Source organism: Zootoca vivipara, chromosome 5, assembly GCF_965207765.1.
Source record: "Zootoca vivipara chromosome 5, rZooViv2.hap1.1, whole genome shotgun sequence".
In the NCBI taxonomy this organism is placed as follows: Eukaryota; Metazoa; Chordata; class Lepidosauria; order Squamata; family Lacertidae; genus Zootoca; species Zootoca vivipara.
Window position 1 is genome coordinate 56,669,245 of NC_142588.1, and position 22,987 is coordinate 56,692,231.

The window sequence follows — 22,987 nt, forward strand, 5'->3', positions numbered from 1 at the left end:
TTCCGGTGCCGCTCTGCCCAATTTCCGGTGCCCAGACCTGGGCAGAGCGGCACCCAAAATGGAGCCTCCCTGGCAGGTAGGAAATCCGGGAGATTTCTAGGATTTTTTTCTATTCGGGATAACAGCGGGAAACGGATTAAAATCCGGGGGTTTCCCACGAAAAACGGGAGACTTGGCAGCTATGGTAGAATGTGTGCTTTTATTTAAAATGCATCTCTGGGATATTTGTGGGGCATAGGAATTCGTTCATTTCCCCCCCCCAAAAAAAAAGTCCGTCCCACCACACGGTCTGAGGGACAGTGGACTGGCCCACGGCTGAAAAAGGTTGCTGACCCCTGCTGTTGATGATCTACCCTTTGCCTACTTATTCCTCAAAAACCCAGGAGGCTTTCTAAGCTTCTTAAAAGCTTCTTAGGGTTGCTGAGTTAGCTGTACTATTTCTGCCTTCTCTCCAGCTCTACTACAGAACTGATTGCAGTTGTTTCAGCTCTATGTTACCTTTTCATCTGAAGTTGTTTAGAAGAGAAAGAATTAGACTATTTTAACAGAATTGAAATATATATGGAGATTGGCCAATAGGTGGTGCCCCAGGTTTTAGAACGCTGATGTTATCCTGGAAAGGGATGCTATTAAAAGAAGTGATAACTTTTGGAATACACATAATATTTTGCAACTGAATATTGTGACCTTAGCTAGAACCTTTGGAATTATTCACAAGCTTCAGGACACTGGAACAAAAGACAGCAACTTAGCCCAAAAATGGCACATAATGGAAACTGAACAGCATAAAATGACAGGCATTATGAACTAACTAACTAAATAAATCTTTGGAAGTTAAGCGTTCTCTCACTGTACTACTCAAGCAGAAGTGCTCGTGTTGCCCTTAAAAAGGAGAAGTAGAAAACACAAGAGATGCTGTTTTCTCACCTCACAACAACGCCCTGCAGTTTGGGGTGGCCTTCCACTTTTTAAAATAAAGTTATTGTACTTTGAGGAGCTGTTTCTCTCTCCTCACTCTCTCCAGTGCTCAGTTATAGGCATATCGGACTAGAGGAAGGCTGAACATTTAGCTGAGAGGCAGAGGGCCTGGTGGATGAAGTCTTTGAGGACATTATAGTTGTGTCCCACTCCCACGACAATAGCTCCCCTACATTGCTCTGAGAAATAGGAAAACAATCCCTTAGAAGGAAACCATTTTTGGAGGATGAGCAGCTGTCCTCTACATCTTTGTAGGGTGGAGGGATCCTGTAGTGTATGATTTGATCATTAGGATAGTTGGGTGTGTCATAAGCGTACTGATCACAGGGAGAATTGCCTGCCTGTTGCAAAGGTTGTAGATGTTGCCTGCTGTCTAGGTAGCCTGGGAGATAGGAAAATGTCAGTTGTCATTTGTGGTGCATGCTGGCACCAATAACATGGGGAAAAGTAGTCATGAGGTCCTAGAAGCAAAATTTAGGTGGCTATGAAGGATGCTGAAAGCCAGGACCTGCAAGGTAGCTTTCTTTGAAATGCTACTGGTCCACACGCAGGGGCAGCTAGATGGGGCAGCTTTGTGCATGGATGAAATGATGATGTAGGGAGGAGGGGTTTAGATTTCACTGTGGAACATTCAGGGACAAGCTAGGCCTGCACAAAAGGGCCAGGCTCCCAGGGTGGATTTGATTTAAATCAATCTGATTTAAATCACGATTTAAATCACGATTTAAATCACTAGTCAGTAAGGCTTGATTTAAATCATAGTTTTCTACATAAAGACTAATTATTCCTGGTATAACTTTAATATGCAAGTAGATGAAGATTTTTAGAATAACAACTTTTCATATTAGTTTTTTATCCCCAGTTTAATGGGTTATTCATATTTGGACAACTTAAAAATAATCATTACCTTAATAATAACAATTTAAATAGATTTATTAAACTGAAACAATAACATTACAGCATATGTTATTTGCTTAAACAAACATCCATGTTTGTTAACTAATTTGGCTAAACAAAATAATATATTTTAAGAAACTTAGACTGTCAGCCTAGCCTACACATGAAAAACTTAAATACTGTCCACTCCAAACAATCAGAAAAATATTGTTTCTATTCTATTCACTGAACTTCTTGAAACTTAGCACTGAAGGGGTTGTTTCTGTATTCATAGGTTTGTAGAACAATAGGATTAAGGTCTTTTTCTCAACTCTGTTCATGTTATAACATTTTTGCTGTGAAGAAGAGGCATGTGATCTCTGTTGAGTCAAATTCAGTTTTGAGAACTGCAAAAGTAAACCAAGCATCTGTGATAATATCTTGTAGGGTTAGGGTTAGGGTTAGAAAATGCGCAATAATCTTACAAAAACCTCTGGAAGAGCATGACATTGTGAATAGATTAATGGAATTTATTTACCCAAAAAATTAAACATATACAACCTTATTCTACATAATTAAAAAACTAATATTTATTTCATGATGGAATAACCTTTGGATGGTAATATATTTTCCTCAAAAAGCATTTTATTAAAAAAAATCCAATTTAAATCAAAAAAATCGATTTAAATCAAAAAAATCCGATTTTTTTTGATTTTTTTAAAAAAATCATTGATTTTTATCCACCCTGCAGGCTCCACTTGAACCTGGATGGAATCAGGCTGTTGGCACTTAAAATTAAAAAGGTGGCTGAGCAACTTTTGAGGGGCAGGGGGAGCTGATAGGTGCTGAGGAGGATTCGGTTCGGAACAAATCTCTCTGGGATAAATATAATAAAATTGGTGAAAATATAAATAGGGGAGGCATAGATCTAGGCCAGGGGACCCCAAACTAAGGCCCGGGGGCCGGATGCGGCCCAATCGCCTTCTAAATCCGGCCCGTGGACGGTCCAGGAATCAGCATGTTTTTACATGAGTAGAATGTGTCCTTTTATTTAAAATGCATCTCTGGGTTATTTGTGGGGCATAGGAATTCGTTCATATTTTTTTCCAAAATATAGTCTGGCCCCCCACAAGGTCCGAGGGACAGTTGACCGGCCCCTTGCTGACAAAGTTTGCTGACCCCTGATCTAGGCATTGTGAGTGCAGGGGCATGGGATAGCAATTCAGAGAGGCCAAAGCACCACAGGTCAAAACACAAATGTGAAAGACACTTGAAGAGAGAGACTGTACTGTATTACAAATGTTTATATGCTAATGTGCCAAGTTGAGTGAGGCCATAATGGGACATAATGAAAACCTGATTGGATGGAGAGAACTAGTGGGGCACAGTTATATCTGGGAGGAAACTGTATAGAAGGAACAGTGAATGACGTACTGGTGGTGGTGTTGCTCTGTAAATCAAAGTTGAACTGTTTGATCAACTCTTAGGTGTCAAAAGGAGCTAGCAAGGTTATAAAAGATGCCAGAGGAAGTATTTTTGAAATTCTAACATGCTGTCTTATACTATAAGTTGAAGGGAGATCAACTGAAGGGTATTGTATAAATAACAGCTGCACACACTCTTATGTTCCAAACATGCCCATATAATTTATCTATTGTATTTATTTCAAATAATTTATATCTTGTTCTAACCAAAAACACTCAGAGCAGCTAGCAATAAATATACCATCTCATCAAGAACAACACACTAAATCAGCACTAAAGCCCCAAGCATAAAAAGAACAATAGCAGAACATACAAAAATACACAAAAATAACGGCACTACATTCATTTCAAGAACATGGTTTCAAAACAGTACAAGAAATACTACAGGCAAAATGCTGAATTGATGGGGCGAACTAATCACCAGATGGGGTCTATCAATGTCGACAAGACGTGGGGCCATGATGCATTAGTCTCCAACAGTCTCAGAGGGAAGGCACTCATGCTTAAAGAGGTCAAGAAAGTTCTTTTCTCAGCAATAAATTACCTCTGCTGCCATTGACTGAATCACTAGTATTTGAGAAACTTTGCAGGAGAAACGGAGGGAATCTTTGTCAGTGTGCTGTAATATAACATCATCATGTGACCAAGTCATGGAAGAGTGCACCAATAATTTCTGAAGCTCTGCAAATGAAAGTGTCACTTTTTGATGACTGAAAAGAGACGTTTGGCATAGGAAGTCTGGCTGGCAGTTGGTGGATTTGCAAACTAGCTTTCTTCGCTGATATAACATGGTACATTTGTGGCCTTACGGCAAAGTTGCAAGCTGAAGGAAAGCTGATATGTGATTAGCTCAGCAGTAGAAAAGTTCACAAAATGAAACTGCAACCTTTTCAAAATAAGGTAATTCAAAGTAATTCATTTCCTGTCCTTAATTCTTCTAATGTCAGAATGAAGGACATGGGAGGGCCGTATTCCACTGTGCAAAATTGCTTCATCTTCAGCAGCTGTTTTCTGAGATGATCCAGGTCTCAGAATGGTTCCTCTGGAGGTACATCTTTAAAAAAAATATGTAGCTTATGTGGAATCTGTATCAAATTACCATTAATTGAAACTATTAGTATGCAATCAAGGAAAATATATCTAAATTAGTATTTTAAATACCCTAAAATACTAAAATTCAAAAAATGGCAGCCCCATTTGACTTAGATTACTGGAGGCAACTTCTGAAGGTGCATTTGGTTTCAGATCCTGGCTTGTTGCAATTCTAATAACCACAGAGTCCTAATGGAAGACTCTAGTTAATTAACCCAGTAAGTTGCCAATCATGGCATGTAAGGATAAAGGAGGGAAAAGATAGTGTGAAGACAGAGAGTGGTAATCAACTAATCTGTCCCATTAGAATTTTTACTTGCACACAGAACGGCAAACTAGCACTATTTCCACCTTGTTTGGATGCTTGCATCAAGTCCACCTCTGATCACAAACATTGGGATGTGATGAAAAAGAACATACTGATGATACTGAATCCTAATCTCCAGTTGAAATAGTATGGGATCCAGCAAACTTTTTCAGTAGGGGGCCAGTCCACTGTCCCTCAGACCTTGGTGGAGGGGGGTGGACTATACTTTGGGGAAAAAATGATGCAAGAGCACCAAGAGCCCTGGTGACTGCTTACCTGTTTCTTGCGAGCGACAGGGGCTGGCTGCGGCGGTAGCGGCGGAGGGACAATGAGCAGCGCACGAAAGGGCTCCGGAGAGGGGCTGTTTAAATGGCAGCTGCTTGAGAGCTGCTGCTGCTGCTGCTGCTGCTGCTGCTGCTGCCACCAACAAAGCCCCCTTTCTCCTCTAGGCAGGGAGAAGCCAGGAGAAGGGAGGTAGGAGGTGCTGCTGCCACCGTATGAGGGAGGGAGAGGGAGGGAGAGAGGGGAAAAACGTGCATGCTGGTGATCCACGCTGCGATTCCCGGACTGTCTGCGGGCCGGATTCAGAAGGCAATTGGGCCTTAGTTTGCCTACCCATGGGATACAAGATTGAACTTTCAGCATTACACACACCTGAAGCCATGGGATACAGCCACAATCTCTAAGCATCACCTTTTGTGACATATCCTTCAAGAGTGTCTGGAGCCATTGCAAGTTAGTGCCATATTGGGAATGGGAAAGGGTAAGGACACCACTGAGATGTCCATGAGGCTAACCAACAGGATCACATTCACCGTTCAACTCCCAGTCTAGATAATTTACCAGGATACCAAAGACAGTTTCAGTGCCAAACCTGGGGTGGAAGCCACATTAGAAAGAATCAAGATAATCTGCATGCATTCACATCTACACAGAATCCAGTTTCTAAACATCCACTTTGAGATGACTTTACAGGCATGCAATGCTTTCTCTCTCGCACATTTGCTCTGTTAACCCTGTGCCCCAGCTATTTTCCTCTCTCTCTCTCCCCCCGTAATTCTCCTCTTCACCCAGTTGTTTGGTTTGCCGTTGTCCATTCACCTTAGCCAATTACATCCCATGCCCTAGCTTCTTCCTGAGCTGTGATTCAGCTCTCTCAGTGCCTGGCTCTTGCTAGTGCCATGTTTGTCAGGCACTGCAGAGTCTCAAGAAAATGGCCCATTTTGCTTCCCCATTATTCCTATTGCATGCTACAAGAAAACTGAATTATACACTATCATTCCTTCGAGTTGCAACCCCCCCCCCTCCAAAAAAAGGGGAAGGTTGCCTGTTTCAAAACAGCAATATGTAGCACCCCCCCACAGGCAACACTATTGAAACAGCAGCACGGTCTTTGCAGCAAATGTCACATTTTTGCTTTTCTAATCATTTTGAAGAAAAATGTTTCTGTGGGAAGTGACATAGAATCTAGGTCTCGCAGGTTAATATGAAATTTGGTATATACTTGTTATATTTTTAGAAATGCATGGCCAGTCCCCATCAAAAAGGGTTTGTATCTTTTTTCTTAGTAGCAGTGATAGTCACGAATAACAGAAACAGGCAACTGAAATGATACTTTTATGTGAAACATTTGGCATTTAAAATACTCAGTGCTAACTTTTGTGTCACACTTTTTGCAACTTGAATTTTAGTTGCATTGGCTATTTATAATCTAATTAGCAGCTTCATTAATATACCACTTCCTTCTGCATTCATGTCTTTACAATGCAGCATTGATTCCTCCCTGCCATATATATTTCTAACCATCTAAATCTGAGGAAGAAACTGGGTAACTTGAAAACTTGCATTTCAAACATCTGTAGATCCTATACATAATAAAGGTATCACTGCCCTATTTCTTCTTTCATTTCTTTCCCCTCTTTTGTGATCCTGGTTCAAATTAAAGCATGTGCCCATGCATGCTTGGTCCACATTAAATAAATGAGAGATAGGTCAGGAAACATGGTTAATGATGTTGCCTCCATTTCTGTGAATTAAATTAGAATGTGACAGAGCACCTCAGTGGAGCTGCAGTTTGGTATTGTGTGGTTGCTGATATGTTGCTTCACGAATTTTATTGTATTGTCTTTTTATTGTTTTTATGAGATATTGCCACCCTGAAGGTGTCAATCAGGATGAACGGTGCAAGATTTAAATCCTTTAAGAAACAAGCAAAGAAGCAACCACCATTTTAAGGATTGCACATTGAGAACCCTGTGGAAAAGGAAAAGCCAAAACAAAATCTTACCCCTCCCTCCAAAGGCCCCAGTGAAATTGCAAAAGATGATCTATTGCACACCTTGAAGAACCAACTGCACATCATCCAGTCTGGATTTTATAACACCAACCATAATCTTTGATTGCTGCAGCAAGGCATACAAGATCTCAGCAACAGGCTCAGCACTGCAACATGTAATTTAGCGGCTATCAAAAATGTCTATATAAAAACAATAATGGCCTGACCACCATTGCTACTCAGAACAACACAGGGTAGTTGAGCTCAGAAACTTTAGGACCCTGACGATCTCACTTACTGAATCAGATCTCATCAGATGTGCGGAAACCAAACAGAGATTTGGTTTAACCAAGCTTTGGTTCAGTGGGTAAAATCGGATTTTCGCAAGCCCCAGCTGTGGAACAATAAAAGCTCTCAGACCTGGGGGAATTAAAGGGTACACAATATGATTGAAATATGGGTCCATTGAAAGTGTGGATGAGCCCTTAGTTGAAGGCAGAGTCGGAATACCAGGGGCTGGAAGTAGTAGCAGAAACAGCAACTCTAGCTCTGTGTCACAAGAGCCAGGCCCCGTGGAATTTTCCATGCCCCCTCATAGACCCATTATGAATGAACATCCAGATGGCTGCTGGTATTTCTATTTGGCAGACATCTAGAGCTTGACCACATGTAAGACAGCTCTGCTGTTTGAGAGGGGCTGTTCTGTACCTTGCTCCATTAATGCCTCATGACAGAGCAGATTAATCTTGCTGTCTTCTATGATGCTAAATATGTAAGATCTTCATTACCTCCAGCTGGGGAAACCTTTCTTCATAGGAGACATAATGCTAACTGGTTTTATTTTGTTTTAACATGAACTTATATTTTAATTACAGGTAGGTAGCCGTGTTGGTCTGACGTAGTCGAAACAAAATTAAAAAATTCCTTCCAGTAGCACCTTAGAGACCAACTAATTTTGTCATTGGTATGAGCTTTCGTGTGCATGCACACTTCTTCAGATATGATTTAATTGTTGTTGGAAGCTGCTTTGAACATAGTGAGGGGCACGTCTTGCACCTTTCAAATAGAATAAAACAAAGTTTCCCGAGCATATATAAGGATGTTCTTTGATTAACACAGTTCATCAGAAAACAAAAAAGCCATGGGAGATATTCCCTTTGTCTTGAAATTCAAGGATGACTTCAGTCATCTTTATGTCTAACCTGCTGAGACTTCTGCAAATGCAATCAGTCTGTGTGCAATATTATCAAAATGTACAGAAAAAAGGACACCCAGTTGAAATAAATTGGGTTACATTGATGGGAAACAGGTGTCCTTTGTAGGGTTTTAAGGCTTCAGCCTCCTTCAACTGTATTCTCTGTGTTCTAGCTTATGTCGGATATGTGTATATCATCCCTGTCTGGGCCCCATAAGAAATACTTGCAGGGTCTCTTTGCTCATAGTCTCTGCATATTTAAAAGCTGAATTCCTTCCTTGCAGGGAATGCAGTCTTATACTGTCTTTGTTTCACTGTGAGGAGTGGGATCTCTCTGACTCTCTCTCAGCTAACATTGGGAGGGAAACAAATGTCTATGAGACATATTTAATATTTTACAGCAAAATGTGGTTGTTGTTTTTTGTGAGGGAGGAAGCATACTTTAATCATATCAACCTGTTGCAGGAATTATCACAAATGCAACAGTTAGTGCCTTGCTTTTCAGGAAGACAGTATTTCAAGAATGTTTCTATTTTAACTTTCGTAAATTGACAAAGATACTACATGGAAAGTGCATCCAAGGGGGATTTTGTAGGTCCTAGAGCTGCCAGCTATTTTCTGGCTGAGCTCCAGTGCCTTTAATGGCTTTGTGAAAGCAAACATTTAGCAGCTTTCCCTGCATGGAGAGACAGGGATGAGAAAGGTACTCCTGCTGAAATTTTCCTGGTATACAAGTGTCTCAAGGGCACAGAAGCCCTGCCCAGAAAAAAAATAGCAATCCCAGGAAGCTGTGGGGATTTCTTCATGTCTTAGGTGTTCTCATCAAAAAACAAATTACCGTAGCTTTGCATAGCCTGTGCTGGTCAGCTGTCTGTTAGAAGAACTCTGCTTGGGAACTGCAGACCTCACACAGAAATATGTACTCTTAGCATGAAAAACTCTGAACCATCTGAATGCTTTATTTCCCCTAGGACAGCTTACTGCACTTGCAGTTGCGTGCCAAAGCATGAGCCAGGAGCACAAAATGTTCTCATGTATGTGTTGCACATTCAGAGTGAAACTTTTTAAACCAGGGATGATGAACCTGTGGCTCTCCAGATCTTGTTGGACTCCAAATCTCAGCAGCCCCAGCAGTTCAGCTAATGGTCAGGATGATGAGAGTCCCCACAACACCTGACGAGTGACAGGTTCCCTGGTATGATGTATGCACTTTAAAATGATTTTGCCTCACATCACCGATCACATAGTCTTGAGGGCCAGTCCCTGCTTCTTTAGATATGATCTTTTTGCGTGTGTATTTCCCTCATTATGTAGTGGTGGTCCCAATGCCTTGTAAAACAGTTTTAACTGCTGCAGCTCCAGCTAGTTCTAGATATCCTCAGGACAGTGTGAACATGTGCTGCCCATTCCTCTGCGTGTTTACTTAGCTGTCAGTCTCATTCTTTTCCGGGGGGGGGGGGGAGATTCACAGGTATGTGTGCAAAGGATATTGTCACTTTATTTCTTTTCAAATGCTTAAAGGCAAGCAGTCAGGGAAATTTGCCTCTCACTGTGCCTCCCCCCCCAAAATGCTTCAAACTTTTCTTTGGAGATGCATTCCCCCTGCTGCCTCCTCCTGTCAACATCTGACCCTTTGGAATTTAAGCTCGGGTGATCCAGTCCTCGGGTTGTTTAATGCCTTGGCAATCAGCTTAGAAGCAAGCCCGGCTTCTGCAAACTGTAGCTGAGGCTTTTTCATCAGCCACAGAGGGAGCCTCCCTGACGGACCCCTATGATGTCAGGTTGCATCGTGCAGGCGACTGGCAACTCAGAGGAGAGGAATCCCACACAGCTCTGAGACAGCAGGACCTGGTGCCACTGCCCTGTGCGTAGCTGCACGGTGCTGTTCCATCTCCCTTCTTTCTCCGGAACAGCAGAGCCTCTTGGCTCTCCCCTCTGCCTGCCTGCATGAGGACCCAGCAATGCTCCAGCTGCGAGTCTGGCGGTGCACACAGTGGAGAAAACTGCAGTAGCAGTGGCAGCTCTGGGCTGTCTCCCGGTTCGGATTCGGATAGCAGTGGAGTGGTGTGTGGTGGCGGCGGTGGGATGAGAGGTGTTCTTTCCAGATACTGGAGCTTGGAGAGTCTTCATTCAGCTTCTGGTAAGGAAAGCTCAATTGTTGCTCTGTGATATTGCACTGACCTTGGGAGATAAAATTGGAAGAAATGGAGAATTTTGATAACTGAGGATGGGCAGCATGGTCTTTGGGCAGCAGAACAAGATAACCTCAGAGCTTTGTACCTATGTCTTGTGCTTGGTATACTACTCAAGACTGTAGCAGAAGCAAAAGTACCTGATCACACTTCAGGAATCAAGAGTTCAAAAGCAAGGATTTCAAGGTTTTGAAAAGATGCTTATAGTGCCGTTTTCACATCAGCGAAGTTGTAAAATCCAGAATGCAGCATGCTTTCCCCCTTGTTAAATTATTGAGGAAGATTAGCATTACAGCCTATTACAGTTTGATTTGTGTCCCTATTTATTATTCATTTCCAACACTGTTCTGGCTCAGTGTTGTTGGGATCTGTCATTCAAGTGATGTCATATATGTTCATAGGTAAGAACCAGTGTTCGAAACTCCCATTGTTCTAGGCACATTTTGCGACAGGGAATTTCATTAGGAGTTTCTGAGCTCTGGGCGCAGTACTGCGCCTAAGATTTCAGATTAAAATTGCAGAGTGGAAGGGAAGGAGGACTTTTTTCTTCCTCCCCACTCCCAGCTACTCTCTGAAGTCTGGAGAAGAGACCCTCTTAAGAATACTATGGGGATAGGCTGGGGAAGGACCAGACCATGTGAAAAATGGACATAATATTTTAGCCGCAGTTCATTTTCAGCTTTTTATTCTTGTTATAAAAAAGGTGCGCCTAGACATTCCGTTGTTGCGCCCCAACCTAGGTTTAAGGTGCCTTTAGCTCCTAGCTTTCATAACTCAGTTTCTAACTGGTAAGAACTGTAAGCATGATATATTGGGGAGAACCTTGCAGTATTCTGATTTCACTATTGATTGATGAACATTTAATTTCTTATCAAGATATTGATAACTGCAAAGGTTTCTGTTTTAGATCGATATTGCCCATCAGTTTCATTATCCACTAGTTGGTAATAAGCTACTTTTCCCCTTTGGTTAGTTTTGGCATGGGAGAACTGTATTTTCCACCAGGTTTGCTGTGTGCATTGGAAGCCTGGATTGGATAGAAGGTTCAGTTTCATCTTTGGAACCCTGAAAGTATCTCATCCTGTTCCATGCAACCCTTCTGTTGCGATTTGCAAGATTCCTATTGGAATGAGAATAAGTTTGTCTTGCAAAGGTTATGGCTCATGTGGTATAGCTCCATCCTGTGCAAAAGATGTGCATCTGATCAAATGTGTGTATGCTTTATATGGAAAAATAAATCCATGGTAGACTATCATCTGATGTTTTCTGAGTGAGCAATCCAGTTTGTTTCCCTGTTTTTATAGCTGTCTGATAACTCAGTGAAAGCTATTCATTGATATGTGGTGTCTCACTGTATTGGAGTTATAATGCAAGATTTACCTTGCACTTGATGTGTATTCTGCAGTAGAGATAAGGTCTTAGCAGTGCTTGTGTTTCTGCTGTGGCTTTGGGCTAAAAAGCAAAGGATGCCTTAGGGTAGGGTTCTTAGGAGGTCCGTGGATGGGCTTTAGAGGGTCTGTGGACACACACAGGGAAAGAAAATCTTCACTTTCCTTCCTGTTAGTTTGAAAATTGGCTTCGTGAAATTTTTTGGGGGGGAATTTGAGGGAGATTCTCAAAGGACCACTGGCTCAGGGCAAAATAACATGCTATGTTAGTTATGTAGCTGTGCCTTTAAGCGTAGGGTTTTTTTTTTGGTGTGTGTTAAAAACATCCACACAACTTGCCACTTTGGGGGCTTTAACCCTTTGCCTCCTGCTATGGTCCTTGCACCTGCAACATGCATAGGAAAAAATAAGCAAGTGGGAGTTTTTCCATCCATGCAAATTGCACATGTGGGGCCTTTGAGCCAGGCTTAGCCTGCAGTGGTGGGTAAAGGGTTAAAGCTTTTCTACAGCTCCTGATAGGGTCCATCCAAATCAGGGCCACCATGCTGGCAGTTTGGGTAAAAGAATTGCAGCACTTTGTAGCTGGCTGCTTGACTTAATGTTATGGGCTCTTTATTTCAGCTATAGGAAAGATTTACAGTTCTCTTCTTGCTATCTACTGTTGGAGACTGGTAAGATTTTAGTAGCTCACTGTCGTTTTACCAAATTGACTTAGATCTGACATCCATCCTATTCCCACCCAGAGGGATGGGGGAAATGAGAAGTCTCTTCATCAGAATGCTTCTTCCAGTGGTAGTTTACAACAACCCCTTTCCAAAAAAGAGAGAGAGAATGTTTGCCATGCCATTGTTTAACTAATACTTGTCCTGCCACGCTCTGTTTGCTCAAGGCATTTGAGGTTTGGATTACAGCACAGTTTTTGCCAAGCCTCATGAACATTGACACAGGAAGGACTCCTGGTGACTGACATTTTTCTTAAAGGACAAGCTTCTCAAAGAATTCATTTCTCAATCTATTTTGCTTATGGTGAATAGAACAAGCAATTAAACAGCAAAGACAGCCAGAAGGAAAACAACTCCATATTTTTAATGGCTGCTTCCAGACAGAGTCTTAATATTGTAAGTGGGTCATTCAGATATCGCAAACAGGTTGTTGACAACAGGTGTTTTTTTAACTTATTGGATTTTCCAAGGAAAGAGTACATCAGGATTAAATGTGTGTGTGTGTGTGTGTGTGTGTGTGTGTGTGTGAGAGAGAGAGAGAGAGAGAGAGAGAGAGAGAGAGAGAGAGAGAGACTGGCATTGTGAAGTCCACGAAGTTGCATGTGGCTGCTGCAAAAAACTTGAATGCATGAATAGCACTGACTTCATAATAAACACCCTTCTTGAAAAACCCAGTATTTGAAACAGAAAGAATGATGGTGAAACTATGTACCAGGCCCTTACCTAGAGCTCTAAATATGTTTTATAAAACATTGTCAATACCATAACTCTAAATGGGAAAATGTTGAAGCAGGATTAACATTTTTATTGGCGCTCTGTGGATCTGCTGGGAGAAACAGTTAAACATGAAAAGGGATTTCTTTAGCTCATTAATAGGATATTGCATTTACTGAAAATGTATTGGTAATGCAGGCAGTGAGCCTGAGGTTCTGAAAGCTAGAAAACATGTAAAATGTAATTAAATAATAAAGCAGTCTTTATGATTTACATTTTTATGACATTATGGGACTATTATGAAACAAATTGATTTTATGATTTTTCAATTCTGTCTATGTGTGTGCTCAGTGTGTGCATGCACATATAACCATATATTGTTTCTGGTAAACATTAAGCGTCACTGAACATTAAATACAAAATCCCCCATTAGGTGTCTGATTTTATCTTCAGTGTACTGATTCGATCAAGTGAGTTTAGGAAATGTCAGATGAGGAGGAGTTAATAAGACATGCAAGGTACACTGGAAAACCTCACAAATTTGAGTAACAGGAACACAGTGAAAATCAGTTCCATGAAATGTAAAGGCATTCTAGGGTTAGACCATTTTTTCTGCCTCAGGCAAAGGGCAAAATGCCCCCAACCCCACATTGCCGCATATTGAAGCTGACTGGAATGGCAGCTAAATCTTACTTCAACACTGGTGATGAGATAGCATCTTCTAACATATCCAAGAACAATAAGCTAATTTATGGTGTGCAGGGTGAACTACTCAGTGTACACAACTCTTTGCTTCTAGCATTTCACTGGCTCCAAAACATCTGCCACCTGAGGCAGCTGCCTCAGTCTGCCTAATGGTAGGGCCATCCCTGCTTCATGCATCTGGAGATGAATTCAAATGTTTAGCTGTGCTATTGTTTAGGGACCCAAAAGGAAATGATTGTCTTAGTTGGTCAAAATTGAATAGGAGCCAACTGCATGATGAAACTAAATAAGGCAAATGCAGTTCTTGAGTATATTGGGAACAGGAAGTGGGTTTATTTATAGTACAACAATACAAAGCTTTGGTGAAGTGTCATTTGAAATAATACTTATTTTAATAACTCCGAGAATAATGAATTCAAATCATAAGAAGGAAGCTAGATTTATCAGAGGCCTATCTTGTTGGCACCCAGCTGTCTCGGGAGACAATGGAAGAGTGCACCTTCAGGGGTGAAGTCAAACCATTGGAGAGTTGCGTGCCTGCTGTGGCTGCAGAGATTGATATGGGAGAGACATGTTTCGTTGCAGCTGGGGCAGATGAAGGCATGCAGTTTTGCTGGTGTAGGTATATCATGGCATTTCAGAATCAAGTGAAATAGGAAATCTGACTGAATTATTCATGCACATTCATGAAGGTAACATTGCAGAGCTTATTCAGGCAGAACAAGGCTGTTTGGGGTACAAGAACTTGTGGCTAAAATTGTCATTTAATTTATTTAGGCAGAAAATCAGATGAAGATGTACAGTTGTAGAGTAGCAGAGCCTAATGTAAAGAAAGATACATTTATGACTTGATACATTTTAAAAAATATTACTTTAGTGTCATGGTTGTGACCCATAAAAGTCAGGAAAGCTTTAACTAGCATGAGATCTTGGGCTTTTCCTCCTCACCTGTGGAACCTCAGGAACTATCCCAGCTAGAGATATTATAGTGAATGAAATGAGTTTGTCACACTAAGTTTTCGGTGGCAAATGAGAGTGGGTGACTTTTGATACGCTATAAATCAGGGGTGGGGAACCTGCAGTCTGTAGATGTTGGTTTATTACTTCCATCAGCTCCAACCAGCATAGCCAATGCTCAGGGATTCTTTGAGTTGTAGTCCAAATGCCATCTGGATAGCCACAGGTTATTGGCTAGTGCTCTTGTTTCTTTGACATCCCCCCCCCCCAATTCCCTTTATAGTGTGTGTTGTGGCTCAGTGCTTGGTCGGCTTCGGTGCTCTTAGTATAGTTTCACTGCTGTTCTTGCTATGCAACACCCTGGAAATTCTGCAGGCTCATCAGTGAAAGATAGCATATATATTGCAGGTTATCTTCCCTAGCTTTTATAGTCACAAAGGGGATTGAGGACCTTCTAGCAGTCAACAGATGATAAGAATCTCTGGGTAGCAAAGCAAGGGACTAATATGCTGGTGCCTTTCATGAAAATAGCTAGCAATGGTTTATCATTCCTTGTAATTAGCTTATCTTTTCCAAGGCTGCATTTTTTGTGTTACAGAATTGATAACAAGTGGTTAGCATCTTTCTTGTTTAGTCTGTGAGGTTTTCCTTTTTAAGATGCTTTTGTCTGGAGACTTGCCTTGAAGCACTGATATATGAACTTTGTCCATGGACTGCTGTGTATGATTTAATTGACCTTGTGCCTTTGGGCCATGCCTTCAGAGGAAATTGGAAGCAAAATGCAACAGAGAAAGGATGAAAGAAGCATTCAGCACCTTTTCAAGAGCAAAAATAAATCCCTAGGTGCTCCAAAGCATATACCAGTGCAGACATTGTATTTCATGCTTGAAATGACATATTGTGAGTTTGAAGGCATCAGTGGGATTCATCATTTTCATCATCACAAATTACTCTGATGAATTTCTTAATCTCCTTTTTTCCTTGCGTTTCATTTGTGACTCCAGGTGAGAAAGCTCACAATAATTTTCTAGATCATTAAAGGGTGTTATTAATTCCTTCTCTCTCTTCAAAATAACTGGGCTCTTTCTGTTGTGGTAAATTAGCTTTGATCTTCACGTGCAACAGCTTATATCAAGGTGCATTGAATTGTGAGATAAACGCAGAGCCACCAGTCCTGAAACTGAATGAAATTAAAGGGTCAGAGACTTCACTGTGGGTATATAGAGTTGCTAGCATTTGAAAACTAAGCAAGAAAGGTATGCTGTGAGGCGAGGAAAATACATGTCAGATGGAAATATTGCATATGGATAGCCACCACCAAAAATAATAACTATTATTATTAATAATAATTTAACTATCCATTTCGCTTGGGGATTCCATTCCCGCTTCCCCCCCCCCCATGTCAGCAGAGTGTGTATTAGCATGCCCTGCCCCATTCTGCGTTGCCCCATCCACGTTCTTCCCTCCATTCTGCTCCTGTTCTGCCTTCTTCCAGGTCCAAAAGGACCAACACATCAGTGATTGTGTGGCAATTTAACACCTAAAATGGTCGCTGCTTTTATAAAAACACAAAAATATATAGCATAACAACAACAACAACACCCAGTTTAAAAGGCCAAAGATGGTTTAATTAGCCAAAGGCCTGGGATAATAGGAATGTTTTTGCCTGGTGCCTAAAGATGTGTAATGAAGGGCGGGGAGCCACTGCAGAAAAGCCCACTTTTTTAAAAATAAATAAAATAAAATTCAGTTTTTCCATTTTCCATCCTTCAACAATGAATATAAATCTACACAAATCATATAATATTTTATGCGACTTCCCTCCCTCCCCTTCTGCGGTTACTTATTTTTCTATTGTATTCTTACTGCATATCCAAATTTATCCTTTTTACAAATTTATCCTTTGTAATTCCTTTAAATTTATTACTGTTTGTGTTTATGTCAATCCTGCTAACCTTTTTACTTGTTTACAATTTGTTTTCATATACATAATAAAAAATCCCCATTCTGTTAAAAAAAGTCTCTTGTCTTGATCTCTTAATCTTCCGGTGAGTTTCCCCATCTCTGCGTATTTCATCAGTTTCAGTTGCTAATCATCTCTCTTTGGAGCCATTCCTCTTTCCAGTTTTGGGCATAGAAAAAGTCCACTCTTGAGTTGCCACCCTCTAGACCTCTCATGGAGGAGGCACACAAAGAAGGGCCTCAGGTGATGATTGTAGGGTCTGGGTCAGTTCATATCGGGAGAGGCAGTCCTTGAGGCACTGTGGTCCTGAGCTGTTTAGAGCTTTATACGTCAAAACCAGCACTTTTGAATTGGGCCCAAAAATTGGGCAGCCAATGTGGTAGAAAGGCTACATACAGCCTTTCTACCAGAGTTTTATATGTAAAAATAACGGCACCATTGAAAATGCATGTCCCAAGCTGCCTAAAACTAAGCCAAATCCAGGGCTAGAAATACATGAATCATATTTTCCTCTCTATTCACAGCACATAACACAAATAAAACTACAGTAATCTTATTAAACACAACCATGCATTGTTTCCTTACTGCATGCTACTGAAGTAATTTGTTACAATCCAAACCATATCAAAGGGCATTCTTATGTGTAAGCTCCTAGAAAATTCAATTTTAAACAGCAGCTTTCCTCATCAATAGCATCTTTTGTTGTGATCAGGCATGCAGGGCACAAAGGGTGTACACATGTTTGGCCCAGCAGTAGACCCTTCCCCAAAACAAAGGATAGTTGAGCATTCTCTTTACCAGACTCTGGTCCAGCCTTGTGTCCCCACCACCCACATATGCAAAAAGGGACACTCAACTTGGAAAATAATTTCATTTGCAAATATAATGAGGCAGGTCACTGATTTGCTTCCTTTCCTTTCCGTGCCTGGTGTGCATTTTGAAAAAAATATCCCTGCCCCTGCTTTCTTAGACTATTATCTCCTCTACAAAAAAGAAAGTAAACACAAGTAAATTGTGACAATTTCACAAATATACAAACATGAAAACAAATATATAAATGTGAAATAATCAGGTCCAAGGAATCAAAATACAAAAACACAGCAACTATTATATATACACACAAGAACTCAGTAAATAAACTAGTTCAGTAGCCACAGTCAACCATGACCTCCCCCAAGCCACTTAGTGTTCAAAATCTGACTGTAGCAGAAGTCCACACAAAACATGCCATATGAGTGATGCATTGGGAGAGTGGAGGGTCTTAATCTGTGAACAAAAAAGCATCATAATTTCGCTAAAGTGGCCATATAGGGAACTCAAATCAATGCACTAGTTTACCACTGGGTTCTGGCCTACAAATTTAGGGAGTGGTTCAATAGATAGGGTGGTAGGTCCTTCAGTGAAGAAATAAGAAGGCTACTTGGAACCACCTAATAAAAGATGTGGTATGCTAATACAGACTTCCACAACCTGGTACCCTTTGGATGTTTTGGACTACAATTCCTATCAAACCCAGCTAACACAGCCAGTAAACAGAAATGATGGTAGGTGTAGTCCAAGGGCATCAGGTTTGGGAGAACAGAAACCATTGTTTAATAATGAGCCATTTTGTTAGACTTTGAGCTGGCGCTCCAGTTGGGATGCTTCCTCTGAAAGTACTGGCTTTGCTTGAGCAAACACTGGTGGTTGTGCTTCCGTAATAGCCTGCAGAACGTTCATATTAAAAAATGAGAGCTAACTGAACTAAAGGGTTATTTGGGTTTGAATGCAATTTATTAATAGTTCTCAAACATGGTAATAGAACTCCCATTGCCAAATATGGGTTAAACTCCATTGTGCCTTTAATGTCAAGAGACAGAGTAAGTCACCTTGCGAAGATTTTGAAGGCATAAAATTGTAGTACTGTATAGTGCTTGTTCATGATGTTTATGTCTTTTGCTATCTGTATCTGGAAATCTTATGTATCTTTCCTATTTATCTCTACCTACTTCTCCTCTGCTGAAGTTTTTACACATCTATATTTGGAACATGCTAGTCTGTTGTCATGGAAATGATTGCATTGACATAGTTACATCTATATGGCTTGATGTCATGGTGAGGGATTCAAATATTGAAGTGAAGTTTGCTCCATTTTGTAATAATTAAGCAGCCATACTTCAGTGTAACATTTCCACTAGGTGTAGTTAATTATTACCTAGCATCCAAAATGTGGTCAAAATAATCTAAACAAAGATTTTCAGACCTGAAGCTCTGTATAATAGAGTTCTGGTGCATCATTCCTCTCTTTTATCTTTCTCAAGATCTTTTAAAGTTAATATGAAAGCTCTCTAAGTTTAGTGTTTTTTTATGATCCATCACAAACTTGGGTTGGTAGTGCCATAATTTGTGACACAGTAAGGGAATTAGGACCAAACCACATTAGTTACTTTAGCTACATAAAAGGTAAAGGTAAAGGGACCCCTGACCATTAGGTCCAGTCGTGACCAACTCTGGGGTTTCGGTGCTCATCTCGCGTTATTGGCCGAGGGAGCCGGAGTACAGCTTCCAGGTCATGTGGCCAGCATGACAAAGCCGCTTCTGGCGAACCAGAGCAGCACACGGAAATGCCGTTTACCTTCCTGCCGGAGCGGTACCTAATTAGCTACTTGCACTTTGATGTGCTTTCAAACTGCTAGGTTGGCAGGAGCTGTGACCGAGCAACGGGAGCTCACCCTGTTGCTACATAGCTGTCTCTTTAAATGTGGTTACAGGTAGGTAGCCGTGTTGGTCTGGGTCGAAGTAAAATAAAAAAATTCCTTCAGTAGCACCTTAAAGACCAACTAAGTTTTTATTTTGGTATGAGCTTTCGTGTGCATGCACACTTCTTCAGATACCTTTAAATGTGGGGATCTTGTTGTTGTTGTTGTTGTTGTTTTATACACAAATTTCCAGAACAGGTCCCCCAATCCTGTTGAGGAGCTTAACAAAGTGAGCTTTAACCCTTTGCCCCCCACCACTATCGTCTCTATCTGGATTGGACCCACCATGTCTGGACTGGACCCACCATGTCTACAGTTTGTATAGGGGGGAAAGCCCCTATTAAAGTGAATGGGAGTTACCACTCTCAAGGCAAATTGCACATGTATGGCCCCCAATTTAGATTGAGATCAGTGTGTGTGTGTGTAGGTTGTCCTCAGTTCATGTCACCTGTTCACACTCAGTTTTCCAGCAGCCTTATATTCATTACAAAGTAAGACATTTACAAAAGTAATGAATCAGCCTGTAATGCCCCAAGATGGACTTTTGGATAGTCCATCTTGGGGCATTACAGGCTGATTCATTACATTGACATAGAGAAAGCGGAAGAATACAATAGACTTTCCAATGGCTGGATAGGTTTATCAGCCAATGCTTGTAATAATCAATCAGCAGAAAATGATCAGTACATTAACTGAATTTCTCTAAATTTCAACACTTCACAGTCTTCTTGGAGAAAGTCAGCACACTGAACTGTGGAAAGTGAATGAAGAATGATAATGAGCTGAGGAATTAAAGTACAGAGCAATGTTGCAGACATTCTAAATGTGTGTCACTGTCATACCATACAATGAAACTGGTGCAGATTTTGACCCCTTCCAAACTTCAGATATATTTCATTGGGAAATGATATATCAACACTGTTTTATGTTGCCAACATCTAGGATGTTTGGTAGAGGGTTGCATCTGGGCACCCATTTCTGAGAGTCTCAAATCCTTAATTCTTACTATGTTAAATACTTTTTATTATGAAACAGAATACATTTGCTGTTCAAAAGCCAGATAAAATATCCATACTGTTTAGGGGGGAAAGAGGCACTAAATCATGAAATCATGCAGAATTTGCAAATGAGAGAAAGGGGAAGAAATCACTAGTAATTAAGTGTTCAGGTCCTTGCCATGTGAGACAAACAAGACACATTGATCTTCTTTTTTAAAACAAATTTAGTGTTCAGAGAACTTAGCATATATTATCTCCACAAACCTGTAAATTATGGGAGTAATATTATCCTCCATACATTAAATAAAATGTATATTAAATAAGCATTAACATTTTCTTTAATAGCATGCTGGGATTGACCACATGCCACAGGTGTAAGAAGGCAGACCCTAGATACTATGATGACCTAGTCACTACCGGTAGTCTTTCTGATTATGCTGCTGTTCCTCATCATATTTGCTCAGAAGTAAGTTCCACTTTGTTTAGCAAGGCTTACTTCCAAGTAAGTGTGCATAGGATTACAGTGCAGCAAAAGTTATTATGCACTGGCACATCTGAGCCTTAGGCTTAGAATTTTAATGAAGAACTATGTTCTTATTGTTGCAGAATCTGAATTATTTTTGGCAAATAAGCATATCTTCACCTAAACATAGTAATAAGTTGATTTTTCATATATGCATTTAGGACTCATAGAAGGAAACTTGTGAGAAAATTATCTGATATTATTTTGAGATTTTCTGAGTAAGGCAGCAAGCAGATACCGGTATTTCTTTCAAAGGTCTATTCTTTTATTTGGAAATCCAACTTTGAGGCAATAATAGATCATTTTAATCATTCATCAGAGAACATGTGAGCCTTTTAAATAATAAAGTGGGGAGTTCCATTGCTTTTGGGTTATTTAGCAGTAATATAAGGAAACTCTGCAGCCTCCACAGGCAAGACGTAAATTTTAAGGAGGCAAGGGGAAGGTGCTGAAAGAAGCATTGAGACAGGTTTTTTTATTTTATACAACAGAAAATAAACACAAGTTACTTCAAAAGTCACTTTTTGGCTCTGGGGTAGGGAGCCATGTATGACGTCTGACAGTGTAACCAAATAAGAAAAATCAGAAGGCAAGAGGATTCCTGGTTGAAGAGAGATTCCTAAATTTGTTAATTCAGCTTAGCAGGTTGTCTTTGTTCTTGTGGAAGCATCTGTAGGAAGTGGTGTTATTTTAACACCCCTTGTCTGTGTGATGTCATGGAGACAAAGTGATGCCTTGCATTCTGAACACAAAAGGGCAGTTTTTTTCCTGTAAATCCATCATTAAGGAAACACACATAAGGACTCTTCAGGGGCCCACTGCAGAACATGCTAAGGCACTTGTGAGAACACAGAAAGATAATTTCTTCCCTTTTTGACATCATGTCTTCTGGCAATTCTCCTGAACCAATACGTGGTTGACTGAATCTGAAGAGACCTGTGTAAAGTGTAAAGATGGGAATCCTTGCAAATCAAGTTTCCCATCTCTATGGTGGAAATTCTTTGTATGATGACCAGGCCCCATTCAGACTGAACTGACTGTACATCAGCATGGGAACATTGCTGTCATATGTGAAGTCATCTCAAGGCAGACCTAGCTTCATGTGTTCTCACAGGAACCTTTATGTGTCCTACTTTGAACACCTGAAGTCTTCTATAAATATATAGCCTTCTGTAATAATGTCTGCCCTACATACCTGTTGATCTGTTTGTATGTCCACCAGCTCCTGGTGGACAGCCAGTGTGGTGTAGTGGTTAAGAGTGGTAGACTCGTAATCTGGTGAACCGGGTTCACGTCTCCACTCTTCCACATGCAGCTGCTGGGTGAACTTGGGCTAGTCACACTTCTTTGAAGTCTCTCAGCCCCACTCACCTCACAGAGTGTTTGTTGTGGGGGAGGAAGGGAAAGGAGAATGTTAGCCGCTTTGAGACTCCTTCGGGTAGTGATATGCGGGATATCAAATCCAAACTCTTCTTCTTCTTCTCCTTCTGAACCATTTTGTGGCATGAACCAGTAGAGGTACCATTAGCAACTTGTGGGGAGGAAGTGCAAGTTATAGGCTATGTTTGGGGAACATACAACCTTTCACATGGGAGAGAGCCCCCCCCCCCGACCTCTTCTTAAGAACTGCATAAGGGATTAGTAGTACTTTCCCTTGGTTTGCAGATCTATTTGGTTTTTGTAACATCAGCACTCACCTCCAGTCTATTTGTATGCCTAATAACTTTCATCCTAAAAGGGTTTGAAGCAAAGCTTCAAGAATTATTGTGAATATGTATGTTGGAACAGTGCTTTTTTCTTTTTGGGGGGTATGTAGGGGTATGCACACCCCTAAACATTTTGTACATCTTTGTACTTTTGTCCATTTACTGTATTTATTT

The 22,987-nt window shown here is 40.8% G+C and overlaps 1 protein-coding gene across 3 annotated transcripts in view; it reads left to right on the top strand.

The window, feature by feature from the left end:
• Positions 1 to 22,987, top strand: part of ARHGEF4 (Rho guanine nucleotide exchange factor 4) — a 160,378-nt gene that overhangs the window by 66,129 nt on the left and 71,262 nt on the right. The window contains exon 1 of one of the 3 annotated variants that reach the window (XM_088670726.1): positions 9,890 to 10,347. The exons of the other annotated variants lie outside the window; for them this stretch is intronic. Coding sequence (XP_088526852.1) covers positions 10,155 to 10,347 — 193 coding nt within the window. The 5' untranslated portion in view covers positions 9,890 to 10,154. Of the gene's footprint in view, positions 1 to 9,889; positions 10,348 to 22,987 lie in introns of those variants that run through there. 3 annotated transcript variants of the gene reach the window in all.